At 39.2% G+C, this 19,882-nt stretch overlaps 2 protein-coding genes across 2 annotated transcripts in view; both read left to right on the forward strand.

The window, feature by feature from the left end:
- fgf22 (fibroblast growth factor 22) overlaps positions 1-9,365 on the forward strand; it is a 35,024-nt gene extending 25,659 nt beyond the window's left edge. Inside the window, exons 3-4 of the mRNA XM_058073346.1 lie at positions 5,066-5,169; positions 8,556-9,365. Of these exons, the coding sequence (XP_057929329.1) occupies positions 5,066-5,169; positions 8,556-8,750 (299 nt within the window). The 3' untranslated portion in view covers positions 8,751-9,365. The remainder of the gene's footprint in view (positions 1-5,065; positions 5,170-8,555) is intronic.
- Positions 9,366-17,469: 8,104 nt separating this feature from the next.
- LOC131129856 (serine protease 57-like) lies at positions 17,470-19,831 on the forward strand. The gene is made up of 5 exons (XM_058073765.1): positions 17,470-17,536; positions 17,632-17,785; positions 18,120-18,249; positions 18,701-18,955; positions 19,377-19,831. Exons 1-5 carry the CDS (start codon positions 17,500-17,502, stop codon positions 19,551-19,553), a joined length of 753 nt encoding a protein of 250 aa, XP_057929748.1. The 5' UTR covers positions 17,470-17,499; the 3' UTR covers positions 19,554-19,831.
- Positions 19,832-19,882: the final 51 nt, after the last annotated feature.

A 19,882-nucleotide genomic window follows, 5' to 3' on the forward strand; every position in this document is an offset into this window, starting at 1 on the left:
CCAGATTGTCCATAGGTATGAATGTGTGACAGCATAATGACAGCATAATGATGCATGCCCAAGTAGCCAACATTGTAGAAAATCTTATATTTGAAGTCCTATGTCAATGTAATAATAAATTAGGGATGTCCAACTCTCGATTTTCGATTTCGATATCAACCGGTACAGATGGACCGATGTGTTGCATATATTTTTCTTGAGTAAAATTGTTGTAAAACAGTGTTTCTCAATTATTTTCTGTCATACCCCCCAAGGGACAGCACATTTTTATTCATTTGTCTGTACTGTACAGACTGAACTTGGTAATGGTAATGGTATCATTTCATTTGAACATGCATCAGGTTACAATTGAGTGCATCACATATTCCGTTCACAGTTCCAAAAGGAGTAGGAAGAAGCAAAGCTTATTAAATCCTACCCCTCCATCTGGTACTTTTACAATCAGTAACTGTTACATTTGTTCACTTTCTGCTCTCCATAATATAATTTTTAATTTTGTATTTATTTTATAAAAAAATATATATATATATTATTTTTTATTGTTTTATTACGTACCGAAGTACGAGTTGATATGACCATACAATGACATAATGGGTACCATGGTAATTGTCAATATAGTGATATATATAGCACATCATGACTGGTTCAAGACGCTTAATTTTTGTATTTAGCAAACATCAACTTGAAACTAAAACCAGAAAAATAAAACAAAATGGAGAGCATACAAGCGTATTCAAGAGTCAAATTGCATGTTGAGTACTATAAATTATCATTTGCATGTAGGTGTGTTGAAATGAAAGCATCTCACGGCCCCCAACAGTTGGTGTTGTTGTAAAGGGCTCACATTGTTGTTGGTTACTCTGCATTAGTTGGTACTGTCATATCTGTTGTTATCTACTTATTAGGTTGCTGCGTGATGTCTTAGCTCTTTCTTTAAGACACCATAAGTAAGAATGGTAGGTGGAATATTAACCCACCCACAATTTCAATAATGCTAGTGAGGTCATCATGAGCGCTCATGTTGCGCTGCTTGCTAAAGTAGGGTGTTAATTCTTTCCCAGACAATGTTTGATACTGATATCACCTAATATCAGGTTTTTAGGGTGATACCGGGCCGTTAATTAACGACATTATTGTACATCCCTAGAACAAATGTATTATTATTGTGTCTAGCATCTTGGATTACTTTGAACAGTTATTATTAACAGCTTCATTATTAACATTTAATTTGCCCTTATAGACAAACCTGAAATTGAGTTCATTTCCAGTTTAATTGCACCTGGTGGAATGCATAGTAGTTGTCTTCGACTGTGCATCTAAGTGAAGCACATCTTAAAAATACAGTACCTGCAGAAAACATTAAATGTTCCTTTGACGTCCATTAAATGTAATTTAAAAGTTCAATCCAAAGTGACCTCTTTCCATGTGGTATGTGACAAACAAGCCTCCAACACTCCTACTGTGTCTGGAAGTCAAAGCAGCAACTAATGGCCATCACTCCTGGCACCACTTTCAGGCACCAGCGGTTTTCATTGGCCTGGACTAATCCCCCATAAATCCTTGCAGTGCTCCAATGGCCAGCCGGGTCTGGGCTAATTGCTTATGAGTCGCTTGCACGCTCCAGGTGCCACCACAGTACACCCGGTGTTTGTAAACACAGCTCGTAAAAAAAAAAGAAAAAAAGAGGAGCGCTACCATCAAAGTATTCCTCTGAGGATCAGAGGGAGTGGAGGAATGATGGGGGTGCAGCTGGTGGTGGGCCGTGTACCTGGACAGCCAAGAGGGGCATTCCCCTGGTCCCCCGCAGCTGGATAGAGCTGAGACCAAAGACACTCAACAGGAGTTTGTGTTTGTTTACCTTGTCTTTTCTTTTGACCCTTTGTACAGCTTGGTGTCTCCGCCGTGATCTCACCTGGCAGGCATGACAAGTGATGTTCTCCAGCCTGAAAAACAATTCATGATGGTTCAATGTTAGCCGTGATGGCAGAAGCAGATGCTTGTGGTGGTGGAAGTGGCTCGCATGGCCTCTGAGTATCAGCACACTGGTCTGGCTAGCTATCTTACAACTTATTTCTTGTAATATTAGCGGTTTGTATTCATAACATTACAACATTATTCTCAAAAAGTTTTCTCATCATATTACAGCTCTTTTCTGTAATATTATGAGTTGATAACATTAAAACTACAACTACATTATTCTTCAACTTTACTCTCATAATATTCTCATACCTTTTTCCCCATTAATATAACATGTTTATTCTTACAGAGTACAACTATTGTCACGGAAAATCTTAATAGTACAATTCTTTACATGTAATATTACAACCTTTTTCATCTTGTAATGCCAACACAATATTATGACTTTTTCAAGTATGAGTGTATTCCCATCAGAATGTTTTTTGTCTTGATTCTTCTACAAAACATTGAAATTCACAACATTATAATTATAATAACATTATTTTTTCCATTAACATTTATTAACATATTTTCTCCTAATAATACAACATTCTAACTTAATTCTTGTAATATTTCCATAGAACATGACAAATGTTTCAGGTAAAATCAGTTTATTCTCAAAGCATACTGTATATCATGACACTTTCTTGTAATTAAGATTCAATATTTTTACAATATTTGTCTTATGATATATCATTTTGTTGTCTTTTCCCTGTAATATTACTTCTTACTGCAATATGTATTACTGTAATATTACTTCTTACTGTAATATTACATTCTCACACATTATAACTATTTTCGTTATAGACCTAATGTATGACTTTTTCTGGGCATTTTAACATTAAACCTATTGTCTCATAATATTATAACTTGTTTCTTGGCAAATTAATACATCTGCATGACAGTACCAATGTTATATCTGATGACAATTCATTTTTGTCTCAAAATAGAAAATAATATTCTTGTAATATTTTGACTGCTCTGGTTAACTCACAAATTTGTCTTGTAATATGATGCATATTTTCTCATTATAAATATTTTATTTTTTTAAATAAAAATAACAAATAATTAACATTAGATTTCATACATTATGTTTGAACATTACCATTTGTAATATTACAACATTATGATGTTATTCTTATAGTATTTAATATTTGTCTTGGACCTTTTTTTTACAGAATATGAAAAAAAAATCTGGCAATTGGTTTATTCTCATGTCTGTCTGTGTTACATGATGCCTCTTACTGCTGTATTACATTATGCATTATGTTTGGAACATTCACACATTCATATTCACTTTTTCTCGTAATGTTCTCTGTTTTTATTCTTCTATATGCTCAATATATTACAACATTTTAATTCTCAGAATGTTAATCTCATAACATGAAGATTACTCATAATATTACTCCTCTCATGATATGCATTTTTTCTTGTAAGTTTAAAAATTTATTCCAGCAACTTTCAGACTTGTTTATTCTGAGAATATTACAATATAGCCTAAGTCTAAGATTATTTTTCTTTTCCAAGTCCTTTTTTACCCTATACTTTCAAAGAAGCGTTCCCACTATGAACTGTACAAGTGGTAAAGCAAGTTAACCGATATGAATACTAAAATCTACAAAATGTATAAAACCATCAGAACTTTGCCGTAGCTGACCTTGTTCATGCTTCTGCCCATAGAACCATTGATGGGGAAGGCGATTTGGATTTAATTATTTATTCTATGTAAGATATGTTAGCTGCATTTGGAAGACATTAGGTGGTAAAATACATGTATATAAGGTGGTAAATACATGTGTAATAACAGTTCTATCCACATTTTTTTTTTATTATTACGACTCCTTCACTGCCAAGCGAAAGATGATTAAAGCGATATCTTTTCATGCAGTGTTTAGCTCTTTTCCATTGAGGGCCCGGTGATAAAGCCTCGGGGTCACCAGATAAAGTCTCCCCATTGTCGTTGGGACAATAGTTACACACCTCTCTCCATTCATCCATTTTCTACACAGCCTACACTCATTAGGGTCACTAGTGAACTGGAGTCTATTAGTTGTGCATATTTTGAATTTATATCTATTTGTGCGAACAAGGAACATTGCCCTAATGAATGTGATCCTGCACTGCAAAAACTGAAATCTAAACAAGATGAAATAACTGAAATCCGTTCATATGGTCTTAGACCAATATGCTTATGTTAAAGGGGACCTATAATGCTCATTTTTCAATTCTTTGTATTGAATTGTGGTCTTCTATAGAGCAGATAGACACAATAACCCACACAGAAAACTTTTTAGATTTTGTAGAATCTGCACCTATTCCAGATGTATTTCCTTTGATTTGTGCTTCTTGCCAAAATGGTCTGTTTTAATTTATTCCAATAAATATTACAATTTGTACATTAGAGATGCACCAACCATTCCATGGCAGGTCAATGGTTTGCCTTAGTTTTGGCACCGGATGCCCTTTCTGACACAACTGCCTTGGAATCAGCACTGGACATCTCCAACACCGAGAATTGAACCTGCACTACCACACGAAAGGCAACAGCATGTATCCACACCACTACACCACCAGGATAAGTCTAATATCTATTCATACTGTTATTTTACAGCATATAAATACCAAGGGCCAATAAAAAACAAGCTGCCGCGTCCACAGTTTGGACACCCGTCTCATTGTTGTTGCCGTGACAAAAGTAACGCACATTTTATGATTATTTTTTAAAGCATGCAGACAAAAGCCAGATGAACCATAAACCACATGGCACTTGTTTGCAAGCCGATGCCTGAGGAAACAATTAGCCTGCAAAAGCTTACCAGCTTGTTCTTGGAGTGCTGGGGAGACCAGCAGACAAAATTTTTTGTTGTTGTTGTTGTAAACAACTATGATCTTGATGGAGCGTCCCACCTGGAATCAAAAGAGAAACACGCAAACAATTCTACAGGAATCCTCTCTGCAATATGATCCAATTCAACTCATGCATAAAAAGCTTTGTGTGCATGTGTGCTTTCTCTTGTATTAACCACAAAGCATCTGGCATCCTATTGATTGAGCTGCTTTTGATGAAGACGCTAACTCTTGTTCTTCTTTATCCCCCTTTATTTTGCAGGTCTGATGGAAATACGATCTGTCAGTGTGGGAGTTGTTGCCATCAAATCTGTCAGCACCGGGCTGTACTTAGCCATGTCCAAGAAAGGCACGCTCTTCGGATCGGTGCGTATAAAACCTGGCAACCGTTTTTTTGGTTAGAATTAGGGCCAATTTGGGGAAAAAGGCGGAATATTAGTAGAATAAAGTCGGAATATTACATGTCATGTGTGTCGGAAGAGAACTAGAGCTTAGTTTTTCAGAAAGGAAACTTTTCTCTTACTTCAGGCAAGGTTTCATTTCAAATGTGATGGTAAAACAGAGCAGTTAAGCATTTAGAATTTGCAAGTCTTTAGCCCTTCTCATTTCCACTTTCCTTACCCTGCACCATCCAAATGCTCAAGACCAAAGGTCACATAAGAAGTCCCCCCCTTTTCATAGCTGTCTCAGGCAATGCATGTAACATAGATTTATGAGATTTATCTTGTAAATTTACGACTTTGATCTAAAAATCTCAGATTATTTCGATACTGCCTCGTAACAGGGATTGTCTGAGACAAAGACAACTATGAAAAGGGTTGACTTTTGGCCTTGACCAAAGGTCATATATCTTGCTACTTTTTTTTCGTAATTTTACAACTTTATTCTCGTAAATTCACAACTTTAAATTAACTTTCATTAATTTAAATAAATTTAAAATGTGAATTATAAAATTTCAATCCAACATCTACACATAGCTTTGATTTTAAAACTGTCCAAAAACAATTACATTATTAGTTAAATTAATAATTCTTTTAAATTAATTATTATTTCTTTCAGACATGCTTAATGAGTTACATTGGCTAATATGATATGCTTTATAAATTACAAATATTAATGTATTGGCCTCTATTTTTGTTTTTATGTATTTTTGTTTTTGTTAGCATTGGTAAAGGTAAGGTAAAGATATCAAAGTGACCCCGGATCCATTTTCTATGCGACCTTTGCGGGAAAACATTTGGACACCCCTGAAGTAAAGGGAAAAGCAGGAGAAGTTAAACTTTCCAAGATTTACCTCAAACAGGGTCAGCGTGTTGCTATCCATCATGGCGCTAACACCTGGCTGCAGTAGCATGCTATACTGTCAAAATAGACAGCAGACACAAGCATTGACAAAGAGACACCTGGCTCCTTTAAAAGTCTTTGCGTGCCATCCCCTTTCTTTTTGTCCTGCGCATTTCAAAAGTATTCCCGACGCTTTGTGACCTGAGGTGTGCGGTCTACCTCCCCCGGAAAACCAGACATCACGCAATCAGTGATGAGAATCAACCTGCGTCAAAGTAGCGCATCCTGATGGATAAAGGGAAGGTGGTGGAATCTACAAGAAGGGATGTGTGTCTATCTGATAAGGAGCGCTAACCACCCGTGGAAGAGTGGCTATGCTTTGCTTGCATTAGCTTCCTTACAGATCTGTTTATCTTCACGCTAAACTAACACAGCTCAGGGTCAGGTCCCACTTAAAGATACAACATGTGTATTCTTTTTAAATCGTTGCCAAGTTGGGGTTTTAAAATGGGTGGCAGGTTAGTTTTTTCATTGCTATTTTATCAAACTCTCAAGTTAATACAAAATGTATTGACAGATTGTCAGATCAACTACTGTAATCTGACTCTTGGGAAACTATGTTATTGTAGAGTAGACCACAAAATAAAAAAATGTTGAAAAGTTTAGCAATATTTAAAAAAATTAAAACAATTTGAAAATTACAACACTGAAAAAAACCCATATGGATTTGACCCCAGAACTCCCCGGCCCTCTCGAAGGCAAAAAGAGTAATAATCAATTGGTTCTTGTTTTGACGTTGCATAAACATTCCAGAGAGTTTGAAGATCAGTGGAAAATCATGCCTGACAGTGTTGACAAGGAACATTTCCCTAATGAGTTGCTCTCACGCTGCAAAAACTGAAACCAAGACCAAATGAGTAATATGCAATACGATAAATATATCTAATAAGCACCTGATCTGCTGACAGAACTAACAATGTGACTACCCAAAAGGCCATTTTACTTGTTTCAAGCAATTTTCAACACATTTTTCTGTAGAAATATTGCCAGGGTCATATTGCCATCTAAAACCTGTATTAACACTTTGTACAGACTTAGATTAGATAGTGCATAACCCATCAAAATTGTATATCAGGCTGGCTTCTTGACCTGGGGCAGATTTAGTCATTTGGGGGGCCCAAGGCAAACCCAGTCATTGGAGACCTCCACATCCTTGCACTACACTGACAAATTTTTTTATTCTCAAATGATTATTCTTATTCTGTTAACGTGGCTTCACTCTTAGCTTCATATGCAAAGTTGCATGGAACGGCATGACAAGGGATAGGGGGGTGGTTGAATTACATGGAGATACAAAATTGTTCATAGGTGTGGATGTAAGTGTGAATAATTGTTGTTTGTATATGACCTGTCTGGCGAGCAGTCCAGGTTGTACCCCGCCTCTTGCCCGAAATCAGAGCACTCGAGACCCTAATTAGAACAAGCGAGGACAAAAAATGGATGGAAGGATGGATGGACGGGGCTATTCTACTTCTAAACATTCTTTTGGAAGAAGTACTACAAAAAAGCCAAAGAAAAAACATGTTGCACAAGCCTTTTGGTCACATTGTAGAACCTTAAGGATGTGGAAATCCCAATTTGGTACCACAGCGTCAATATGTAGGTGCCATACCATTGTGGAAGGGTGCCAAAATGTTGTGAATTACTGTACTGTAGATTACTGTTGTGAATTACTAATACTGTAGAATCCAAATATAAGATAGGTATTTTTTGTCTACAGAACATTTTTTTTTGTTTAAATGGCCTGGAATATTTTTTCAGAAACAGGTCTTGAAAGGAAGGCTTGATCTTATTTTCAGAGTTCCATGCCTGACTGCGATAAATGAATTTCCACTGTGCAGGTATAGGATTCAATGCTAATAAATGGAATATTTTCATAGTTCGATCATAGAAAACCTGCTTAGGACTTTCCAAATATCTTTTTTTAGTATTATTAGAGCCCTCATGACGGTTCTTAGCAAGCAAGCTAGCCAGCTAACAAGCTAACGAGCGAGTGAACTAACTAGTTAGCCTAAAATGTTTTTCTTCTAAACTTAAGAAGACAAAAACCTACCACTTCTACACGGATTGGGAGGAGAACTGTCATGTGGGACATTCCATAGCTAGTGTTATGGTAATGTAATGTAAGGTAATGTAAAGTAAGGTAATGTATCCATGTTTTGTGTCATTACTACCGCCTAGTGAGCAGAATACTACATATTACTTGTAATTCATTATGTTTTGACAATACCCTACCATTTATTAATTAATTTCTGAAAAAGGGAGCGATAATGGAACGACGGTATTGTCAGGGACGACTACTTCAAAGCAAACAGTGATACTTCTACTATACTTCTTTGGGAGCAGCAGTTCTCCGTCAAACCAAACTTGTCTGTAACACCTTTTCTCCTTGTTCGGTCTCCATACAGGTCAAGTACAACCCCAGCTGTAAGTTCAAGGAGCGCATCGAGGAGAACGGCTATAACACCTACGCCTCCCTCCGCTGGAAGCACGGCGGCAGGCAGATGTTCGTCTCCCTCAATGGGCGGGGCAAGCCGCGGAGAGGTCACAAGGCTCGGCGGAGACACCCGTCCACTCACTTCCTGCCGATGCTGCCCTCCTAGCTCGGCCGTGTTTAGCCTCCTCGGACTCGGATGGCCTTGTTTATTTTTATCCTCAGTTTCTCCCACCGTGTCAGATATATGTACATTGGATCAGATCTGTGACATGTATTTGTAGAGGTAGTTTGTGCTTTTAAGTTATTTTCTAAAGACTGTAAAGACAGTAGTATCTTCAGGCTGTGTGCGTGTGTGTGTGTGTGTGAACACTCAACAGGAGCTCCCATTTAAAGAAGCTTCATATGGACTGCTTTTAGTTCAAAGTCAACAAGAAGGGAAGCATCGAAGCCCGCAGGGATGAACCTATCATCCCTATCTTCACCGTCACCTTGGATATGGGACTTCTAGTGAAGGGACATCAACTTAACAAATGACAACTTCATGTCTTCATGTGACGAGAACACAGTGGAAATAGATGGACAATGACTAGCCTTTCCTTTTTAGATGAGCTGTATGTAAAGCCTATGCATGCAACCGTCAAGATGGCTTCTTCTTATTGTGTCTGGATGTAAAGTAAAACTAACATTTCCACCACACCATAGAGACCGCACTGTTAGCTCCACTCCATGTGGCTGATGTAGCAGCCAGTTCACAAGCATTTTCTACACTAAATAAAAAGGTTCCTGCTAACATTTTCCCGATCTACAACAAGCCTAATAAAACATTTAATATATTCAAAATAGTTTGTAGTCTTAATTGTCACACAGCCGTAAAAATAAGTTACCCACAATAAAACCAACTCATCCACTCTTGTTCAGGTACTCTATGTGTTCCACAGTGGATCACATACATAATAAGCATTTTTTTCAAATAGGCATTTTTATAATTCAAATGTATTACTCTTTTGAATGCAGTTAACTCTTTACTTAAGTGCCACCAGCAATTAACCAGAACTATATTTCTCTTCACCAAAATCCGTCCAGAACTTTACTCACAGGACCAAGTGGGAAGAGGTCCCAGTTGATGCACTACACTGCAGATGGGAATGTCGTACAATTTTATGTCAAAAAATCTGAAGTATCCCATTAACTGTGACAACAGGAAATGCATTTGAAAAAATAAGAACAAGTGGAACTAAAACAATGTACAGGGGTGTTAAACATGGGATTTGTTTGGGTCATGAAACAACTGTTCCCATCACTATCAGTATTTCAGTATCATTTCACCTTACATTTTTTTACTGCTTTGTATGTGATTCTGTTCACGTTGTGTAACTTCCTGTATATATTCGTCTTAATGTGTTTCTTTAAATCTTCTTCTTCTTCTTTCTCTTTGGGCTTTTCCCTTCAGCAGCACCACAGCAAATCAACCGCCTCCATCCAACCCTGTCTTCTGCATCTGTCCCTCTCACACCAACTACCCTCATTGAGAAAGGTTCACTACATCCCTAAACCTCCTCTTTGGGCTTCCTCTACGCCTCCTACCTGGCAGCTCTAAACACAGCATCCTTCTACCAATATATTCACTATCTCTCCTCTGGACATGTCCCAACCATCTCAGTCTGGCCTCTCTGACTTTATCTCAAAGGCCTCTAACATGTAATGTCCCTCTGATGTACTCGTTTCTGATCCTATCCATCCTAGTCACTCCCAATGAGAACCTCAGCATCCTCATCTCTGCTACCTCCAGTTCTGCTTCCTGTCTTTTCCTCAGTGGCACCGTCTCTAGACCAAACAACATGGCTGGTCTCACCACAGTTTTGTATACCTTTCCTTTCATTTTAGCTGAGACTCTTCTTAATCTTAATCTCTTTCTTTCGATATATAATCAAAAGACAGCGACAAAGCAAAGTACCAGGAATGGTGGTAGCACTTTCGTGTTCAATGACGTCCCACTTTGAAGTATGAAGTAATGTGTAACATTAGAGGCATATTTTTTGCCCAATTCTGAATTGCACGACTTCTGTGTTGTTACCATGGAGGTTCCAGTTTGTTATGACACTGTGAAACATGACAATAGCATTTAAGCCTACAGTCTCTGACAGTTGCTAACATCTCCATCGGCGCTCTATACAATAATCCCTCCCTCCTCCTGCTTCTTCTCATCGCCATCATCATCATAATCATGACAAGAATCCCAGCGGGGGCGGCGCTTATGATCTACGCGGGGGGACATCAAGGTCATTTAGACACAGGCGAGCGCTCCAGTGGCACAGGAGGCCACTCTGTCTTTTCAGCCGGTAGAAAAGGAGAGCGGGCGATGAATGGCGGCCGTTGGGAGGTTGTGAATAAAGGCCAAGCTTTCAGCACGTCTTTATGCCAGAACGCTGGGACAGGGAGGGACACGTCTGGCCAGGAGGGCGACGCATCCTGATTATCATCATCATCATCCTCATCATCACACTGTAGTTCAACTCCAGATAGCAGCATGGGGGGTCCTATTCAGCTGTTCCCCCTAATGTCCTTCTATCTTTTTATACATTTTCTGGCTGTGTGTATTTGTTTGTGGAAGCGTCTACTTCTGAGCCGCTGCAGACAAAAGGGTGAAAATTTGTCTAAACATGAACCCCTACTGTGTTGCTTCTGTAATTATTTTTCCAACAAATTAAGCCCCATAAGTTGGATTGACTTTAAATTTCTCTCACAGCTCAAAACACTCAAAAACATCCACTGTGACTTTATGATGTTTATCCGCACACACATTCAGTAGACAAACCAGCAAATGTCTGTCAAATTTGAGACTGGTTGAAACACCAGCAAAAACTTTAACACAAAGGCGTAGGTGGGACTTAACAACTAATTACCTACACAGTAAGTCACCGGCCAATGATCTCATGATTATAAAACATTTAGGATGTCTGTATTACATGTATGCTAGCATGTCTTCCAGTCTATTTTGACCACAATCTCATATGTGGTTCCACAAATGTCATTCACAGTCATGTTTGTAAGGAAAGTCAATTTGCCGGTGTTGAACCATAAACCATGCATACTATAAAGGAACGGTGGACTGGCCTGCTCATCAGCCTCTCATGTCCTAAACTATGTCAAAACTGGACACACCAAAGAGGTGACAGGGGCTGTAATTATCATTGTGCTGACAAAACAAGACGCTTTGGGGCAAAACCAACATGGAAGGTCCCTGAAGGATCAGTGAAAGGATGGAAAGGATATCGGGATTGATGTCAAAAACACAAGGGTCCGGTCTCTGCTTGATCAGACCATGATCGCTGCTGCCAAAGTGTCTAATGCCAATGCACCAGGGAACTCAGTGGAAACATCTGCAAAGAGCGCTACATCTCTTCACAACCTCATAAAAAGCAAGCAAAAGTAATAGAATGGACAAAATCTATAGGGGCCACAAGTCATGCTGCCTCAGTGACAACAAGTGGAACCTTTGAAACCCTGTGTGGTCATTCTCTCTCACAGCGGTTGAAAAGAACTGTGGTGGGTGGGAAAGAAAGAATGAAAAAAAAAATCTTATGTATGTAGAGGAAAGTGGAGGGTAGCGGTTTTGCAGGGAGTAGGGGGTGGGGTGGGTCGTCAGACAGGACCGAAGCACGATGTTTAAAGCGCTTATTGAATTGCCATTACAGCTCCTGAGACTAATTGTGGCTGTTGTGTGTCTCTCGGTGGCCTAGGGGGCTCTGGAGTGGACCCTGTATGCTCTTACCCAGTGGGGTTTTCAGACTGAGTGGCCCTGAAAGAAAAAAGGACCACCGTAGATCAATGGCAAACCTTTCACTCTTTCACGGTGCCCGGGCTAATCCGTCTCACTTGTCTGCCGTTTGTCGAGGCACATTCATGACTCCCCGAATTTAGGATTAGGACTTGTTTTGTTACAAAAACAGCCCAACGTATAGTGCGCCACTGAATGGGCCGAGTAAAGAGCGGCCGATGGAGAGACATGTATGCGAGGTGTCTATGCTGATAGCGCCATTATTAGCAGATGTTCACTGTCTTCTTTGCTTTCACAACAGAGCAGAAATTATGTAATATCACATTCTCCAATTTGTTGTACTCGAAATCCCCTTTCACACAGCCAATTGAAGGTGGGATATATTCGCCCTTTTTCATCAACCTGCCACTTTGCCGGCGGTTGTATCAGAAGCATAACAAAGCAAGACACTGCCTGTGTGAAAGGGTATCATGCAATGCTAAAACAGTGATGTGACGTTAACTCTCCAGATGTGCTTTCAGACAACTCTTAGAAGACTGCTTTCTTCTGGCTTTTGTCCATGTGGTTGTTCTGGTTGAACAGCACCAACATGAAATGGATGGTCAAACTTGACTCACTGAATTTGACGCCTTCTGAGGTTGCATCACAGATGCATAACAGAAGCCAGAATGTGAGGTTTAACATTCATGCCGCTCTCAGCAACTTCCCCATCAACAGCATCTGTATAAAAAGCACAGGTGATTAAATGCCAGATGTAAGGTTTCGCCATTTATTATTTTGTGGCAACCCTTTGTGAAAGCGACTGTAAGGTATTTCAGTGTAATGTAACCATATTTTGGAAACTTAAATCCCTTTCACACTGTCTCATAAAAGTGAATTCTTCTGATCTGTATGGCCAGCACTGACACAGAATTGTCAACCTGGGGATTTTCCACCCTTAGAGGTCTGTGTGAAAAGATTTGAAACAATTCAGTGTGCCAGGGGTGTAGACTTTTAGGCCCTTTTCATCGCAAGCTTTTCCTGGCTTTTTTCTGTGTGGGTATTCTGTGTGAACAGGAACACAGAATGAAATGTCATCTTGGACCTTCTAATTTTTATACATATTTCATCATGTAGACAAAAGAAGAGTCAGATGTCCATATCCTGATCTTGCTTTGAAAGTGAAATTTCATAAAGCACAGGAAAAACTTGAACGAATGGATTTAGCACAGTCAAACACCTGCAGAGGAAATTTCACTGCTTCGATCCTCTCTGTCTGAACCCTTTGCGCTTAGATCGAATTGGCACTGCCGCTGCTGTTTCACTGAGGCGCTTTCTTCTCTCCGAGGGCCCTTGGCAGGCATTAGAAGGAGCTGTACCAAGCCGGCACACTCACCAGTATTTGTACCCCCTGAAGCATTGCCATGCTCTGCAGAGGGATTGTGCACGGTGCACACACCCCACATCGGGCATTCCCTGGATGCCTGTTGCCTTGCCAGACACCAGGTTGGGGTGGGGGGTGGGGGTGGAGCTGGGTGAGGAGGACTGTATGTTGAATCGGAAGGGATGAGGAGAAAACAAGCTTCTCTGGTCATTTCCATTTGCTAAGATGCTATTTGTATTAGCATCTGCTCTGTAAAATGTATTTGCGTATGTATGTAACTGACATGAATTAATTGTATTGCTTATATTTTACTAAGCAGACAGACCCATTCCTGTACCACACAGTCGTCCTCATCATATCGTCAAAGTTTGTGGCTTCACCCTGTCACAGTTTTTCAAAAACAAACAGTCGTCCCTCGTTTATTCACTTGGTCTCAGTAATGGTACTGTAACGTTCAGTGAGGCACCCAAGTATCAGACTTGATTGCTGGAATAACAGACTTTCTTTGCAAGGTTGAATTATTTCATCTGCAGAATAATTATAAGTATAAAATAATAGTCATACATACACACTCAACACACATTTGACATACATAAAACGTCATAAAAATAATCATAATAGTAACACAGGCTACTGTTGCAGCAGAAATCCACTCCAAGCTAAAACTCAACTCTGAACCCCCAACGTCACTTCATGTCCTCCATACACTACGCATTTATTGCAACACACACAAGCATGAGGCTTATTTATGTCTTAAATAACTTATTTTCTCTGATTACGTCTACTACATTGAGTAATATACATGTAAAGCTGACTATAGGGGTGTTATTTTGTGTCTAGAGGGCTCTAATATGGGTTAAACCCATATTTAGAAGGTTGTAAACAGGTTCATATGCTCTGAGTACAAAAATATTTTAGTTAAAAATAAGGAATCCTACTTCCCTGGGATTCACTGATCACAGTCAGGTCTAGAACCAATTTACCACGATAAATGAGGTATTACTGTATATCCCACAGTAGTAAATATAAGTTAACCCCTGCTTATCATAAAATGTCCAACAAAACATCTAACCACTACCCTCACCTTTATAACAATGATGCATAAGCCACTGCAGAAGCAAAATGCATGCATAGAATTAATTTGACATTATGTTTGAAAGCCAAAGTTTAGAGATGCATTTTTCGCAAACAGTTCCGAATGGCCTTTAAGACTTTGCACTGTATAGCAATCATAACAAAGCTAATAACGACAGTTACAAGAGTCATGCTGAGGCCCACCCTCTTGTCTGCCGTTCACTGTTCGAGTCCACATTATTAGTCACTGGCAAAAGTTAGAGCAAACAGTTTAATGCCTACCAAATGCAAGCGAAAGCAGACATCACTCTGCCTTTTGTCACTGCATCGCATGCTGACAGTTCTCAGCATTGCACTCCTTTCTGCACTAACATTCTCGGACATAAAGCTAATTTTTTAAATGCACAAAGCTGTTTTCTATTTCCTGACACTTACTGAATGAAATTGGAGAATGGGTTGCATTAATTTAACATGCACTCCAATTACATACCACATAGTATCCAGAACAGAGTAGATTCTGAATTTGGATCCGAATAAAGATTACATTCTGGTAACCATATAAAGAAACAGCACAAGAGACCACACATATACATATACAATATTATGTTTAGATATAATATATATTTTATATCTTATACATATAAAATTATATAATAAAATTAAGGTATGTTTTTGTATTTTACATTAAACTGCTATCGTGTCTATCTAATGCATGCATATAAATTACCAATAGTCATTCTTTTCATTAAGAATGAGCGTTATTCTCACAAAACAAATCAAACTGTGAAGCATCATTGGTCAAATGGTATGTAATTTTCTGTACAGAATATATAGTCTTACTATTTTGTTTTGTTTATAACCTTGAAGTTGGGCAAATTTTTAAATTGAGAAAGGGCGTCCTCTAACGGTATTCATTGGAAGAGCGTTATACCTCTTCTTGTTGACTCTGTCACCCCCTGCTGGGAAATATAAGTAATTACAATGCATACAAACAGTTACAGGCATAAATGTATTCTCTAATGTAGAATTACTCACTCCAAGTTTATAAGATACTAGAATGGTACAAGGGCAAACCATGCTAAGGTTTTTAGGTATATATGGGAAATGAAATACAGTATATTCTTTCTTCCACTTTTAACCAAAAATATTTGCACCTTTATACTGAATTGCACTAAAACTGTATGTGTTAATCTTTGGCCTGCAAACTGACAATAAGCAACAAAAAGAACATACAATGAGCACAAAACATTTGTTCTTTAAATGTGCCCTTAACGTTCAGATTTACAGAAAGGTAGAGCACATAGTCAGAGTACACTATTACTGCATGCATCTTTCACAATAACCAAAGCCAAAGCGGTTGGTTCATGTGCTGTCCTGCAAGAGGAAAAGTTGACACAATCCTATTCGGTTTAACTCCACTTACAGACCACAACATTAAGTACATTCTGCAGTAACAAGCTCCAATACTGCAAAATTCTACATTTGCATAGATTTCCAAAAAAAATGTTCCCATTTGATGGAGTCATCATAGAAAGTGAATCTTGTTCTATTAAGGTGCATTCATTCTAAGGCTGCAATGAGCAAAATGCCTCACAAAAACACACTAAAGTGCCAGTAGCGCTTGCAAAAGACAAAGGGATGCATTGCGTTCAATAAACCTCATGTGCAATACCAGCACGTTTTGCACATGCTTTATATGCATTATACTTATTTCCTTCCTCTGTAGGTTCATCACATTCATACAAACTTTGTAATGCAGACACCAATATGAAGTTTGAGTAAAACCGCCAAAGTGGAACACAATTCTTGAAGTTTCAAACTGTTGCCATCATCGGAAAATTGCTAGTGGTGTTTTATATAACATTTGACTGCCATATATCCATCCATTTTCTATACAGCTTATCCTCATGAGGGCTCTTGTTGGAGCCTATCCCAGCTGTCTTCGGCTGAGAGGTGGGGTACACCCTGGACTGGTCACCAGCCAATCACAGGGCACATATAGACAAACAACCATTCACACTCACATTCATACCTATGGACAATTTGGAGTCGCCAATTAACCTAGCATGTTTTTAGAATGTGGGAGGAAAATTGAGTACCTGGAGAAAATCCACGCACGGGGAGAACATGCAAACTCCACAAGCGGGGAATTGAGTCTCCTAGCTGTGTGGCATGCACGCTAACCACTCAAACACCATGCAGCCATTACTGCCACACAAGTATAAAAAATAAGTTAAACACCGTATAATGAGACTAAAATAAGGCAAAAGTACTCATCTTTTGACAGTTAATGGAGAGTAATAAATGTCTCTTGTCTACTTCATGTTTGCATATGCTTGGTATATTGTGTGGTGTATGCAATTGTCATATTTAATAAATTACATGTCTCATATTGTCCTAGAGTTGCATTTCCTGTTCCATGGTTGTCATCACACTTCTCCTCTTTGCCATCACTGGTGGCCTTCTTCATTGGCATTAGAAACAATACAAAAAAAGTTTTTCAGGTTAACTTTGGAAGTTCCAATTCATTGCGGCTGATGAATTGTGTCACCCTGCTTTGTTATGTAATTTCACCAACTTTGCAAAACCTTCAACAGCATGTTGGTAAATGCAATGAAGCAACAACCACACAGTTAGTGCCCCCCCCCTCACTCCTCAAAATAAGAGAAACAAGAGTGAGAGGAAAGTGTGCACTTGACCATGGCGATCATCCTCTTGCTCTTCTTCATCCTTAACGGTGAGTTTCAGTTAATAAAGACTCAGCACTGCTGCCTTACAAGTATCCACTAATGACGGATACAACTGAGTAATAATTGTTGCTACTTGCTTTAGGAGTTGATGGCACTCACATTGTGGGGGGCAGAGATGCTCCTCCGCACTCACGACCCTACATGGCCTCGCTGCAAGTTCAAGGTCAGCACATCTGCGGGGGTTTGCTGATCAGAGAAGACTTTGTTCTCACTGCAGCACACTGCAGGCTACGCCGGTGAGGTTACTGTCAATGTGTCACACAAGAGATACACATTTTTTTCGAGTGTTAGGGACAAAGGTTTACAGGAAAAAAGTTATTTATATTGTAAAAATTCCCCTTGAGTATATTGAACTCATTGGCATATCTTGTTCTACATTGCAGTGCAGTTTTTAATGTTTCTATATGCAACCGGTATAATTTAATGTAATTTTTGTTTGTTATTAAACATCAGAATAACCAGCATTTATTTATTGCTCTTATCATAATGCTGTCATTTCAATCTGATTTCCACCAAGGCCGAAGTGTCAGCCTTGACTGTATTACATTTCCAGTCTTTCTTGCTGTCCAGGGCATACACAGTGGTTCTAGGAGTAGACTCGCTACAGGCTGATGAGCCAACCAAACAGGTGTTTACTGCCGCCAGGGATATCCCGCATCCTGACTACGACGGGCATGCAAACGACATCATGCTGTTGAAGGTGAGGGCAGTTGCAAACTGAAAAAAAAAACATTTTAAAACAGCATTAACTATTACACAAGAGTAAAAAGTAATGATGGCATGTGTGATGGAGCTACGGCCAAAAGTATGAGGACAGCATTATTTCTTAAATGTGGGCGTACTTACTTTTTTTTCTTATCCTTAATTGACATTTTTCTGATGTGGAAAAGGCGCAAAAAAGCCAACAAATGTGCATACTTTAATGTTTACTGAACTTAGCGTTGTCATGTACGTGGATGGTCCATTTTCGGGATCAAGTGTGACAACAAAGGAAAAATCTAACTTTTTGTGAACGGTTATAACAGCCATTCTTAGTTTCATAGAGATTCCACCTGTGACATATGTAACCGTTTCAAAGTCTGTACTTCATCTCTTTCTTGAACATTTCTGCTTCTCAACAGCACTCAATTTAGTTTTTTTTTGCCTTGCAGCTTAATGCCAGTGCCCAACTGACAGAGGAGGTGCAGCTGATTGTTCCCAAAAGAGACCGACTGGGAAGAAGAGGCTCTTGCATCACAGCCGGCTGGGGGGACATTGGTGACAACAGGACCTTGGCCAGCACTCTGCAAGAAGTCAACGTCACCCTGCTATCTCAGCGTACATGTCGCAGGCGATGGAGGGGGGTTCCAATCGCCAGGACGATGGTGTGCGGCACAGGGTCGCGAGTCGTTCAGGGCTTTTGTTCGGTAATGTTAATTGACCACTCCTTCATTTTAGGATGTGTAGTGAAGCCCTTTTAAAAGCTGTCCTCTGAGAAGTGGTGGGCATATACACAAGGCAGGCTCATCTAGCTTGGGATGGGATCAGGACGCATCATGTCAAAGAAAATTTGCATGGTTTTACGGCCATGCAGCAAGTTGCAAACAGAACTTGGCTTGTCGGCACTCTTTAGAATGCAGCATTTACAATATGTGAAAATGTAACCTTATGAATAATAACACATACGCAATTATCACGTACCAGTTATCCATCTTTAGTGTCTGTTGCTTTCTGCAGCTAAGTAATTAAACTCCTTGCCTACTATTTATTGGTAAACAAACCAAATTTTCAGCCAAAATACAAACAGGTTTTGGTAAAATTGTTCTTGTTTGTCCACTACATCTTTAGGGTGATTCGGGTGGCCCGCTGGTCTGTGATGGCGAGGCAGCAGGTGTGGTTTCGTTCTCTGGGCGACGATGCGGCAACCCCAGGACCCCTGACGTCTACACACGCATATCGTCCTTCTCAGACTGGATTTCCAGTGTGCTGAACAGCAATTCAACAAATGAGTCCTCATATGATTGAAGATGATGCAAGAGAATTTGTTGGTGCTGAGGTTGTGTAAAAGAATGCCAATCAATTATATTGACTGTGTGTTGTCTGCTTGTTTTTGCTTAATTTGGGGTGATTTTGCTTTGGTAGGGTTTATTAGGCGTGCTTGCTTTTGGGTCAGACTAAGTATTTTCTTGTTGGGTTGACATTTTTCAAGGTTCACTGAGCTATAAAAATGCATTTTTGTGTCACCACCCAGGAGATTTACAGAAAACATGAGCGAGTTTGAACCACTAATTAAAGGAACATTATAATGTTGTAAATATTTGTTGTATATAATTACATTGCAGGATTGCTTGTTT

This window comes from Doryrhamphus excisus, chromosome 5 (genome assembly GCF_030265055.1).
Source record: "Doryrhamphus excisus isolate RoL2022-K1 chromosome 5, RoL_Dexc_1.0, whole genome shotgun sequence".
In the NCBI taxonomy this organism is placed as follows: Eukaryota; Metazoa; Chordata; class Actinopteri; order Syngnathiformes; family Syngnathidae; genus Doryrhamphus; species Doryrhamphus excisus.

What these genes read in the sequence shown, in the direction of transcription:
- LOC131129856 (XM_058073765.1), top strand. Translation starts at nt 17,500, where the DNA reads ATGGCGATCATCCTCTTGCTCTTCTTCATCCTTAACG. An exon ending in GCTCTTCTTCATCCTTAACG is followed by an intron (nt 17,537 to 17,631) that starts GTGAGTTTCAGT and finishes TACTTGCTTTAG; the next exon opens with GAGTTGATGGCACTCACATT. An exon ending in TCGTTCAGGGCTTTTGTTCG is followed by an intron (nt 18,956 to 19,376) that starts GTAATGTTAATT and finishes CTACATCTTTAG; the next exon opens with GGTGATTCGGGTGGCCCGCT.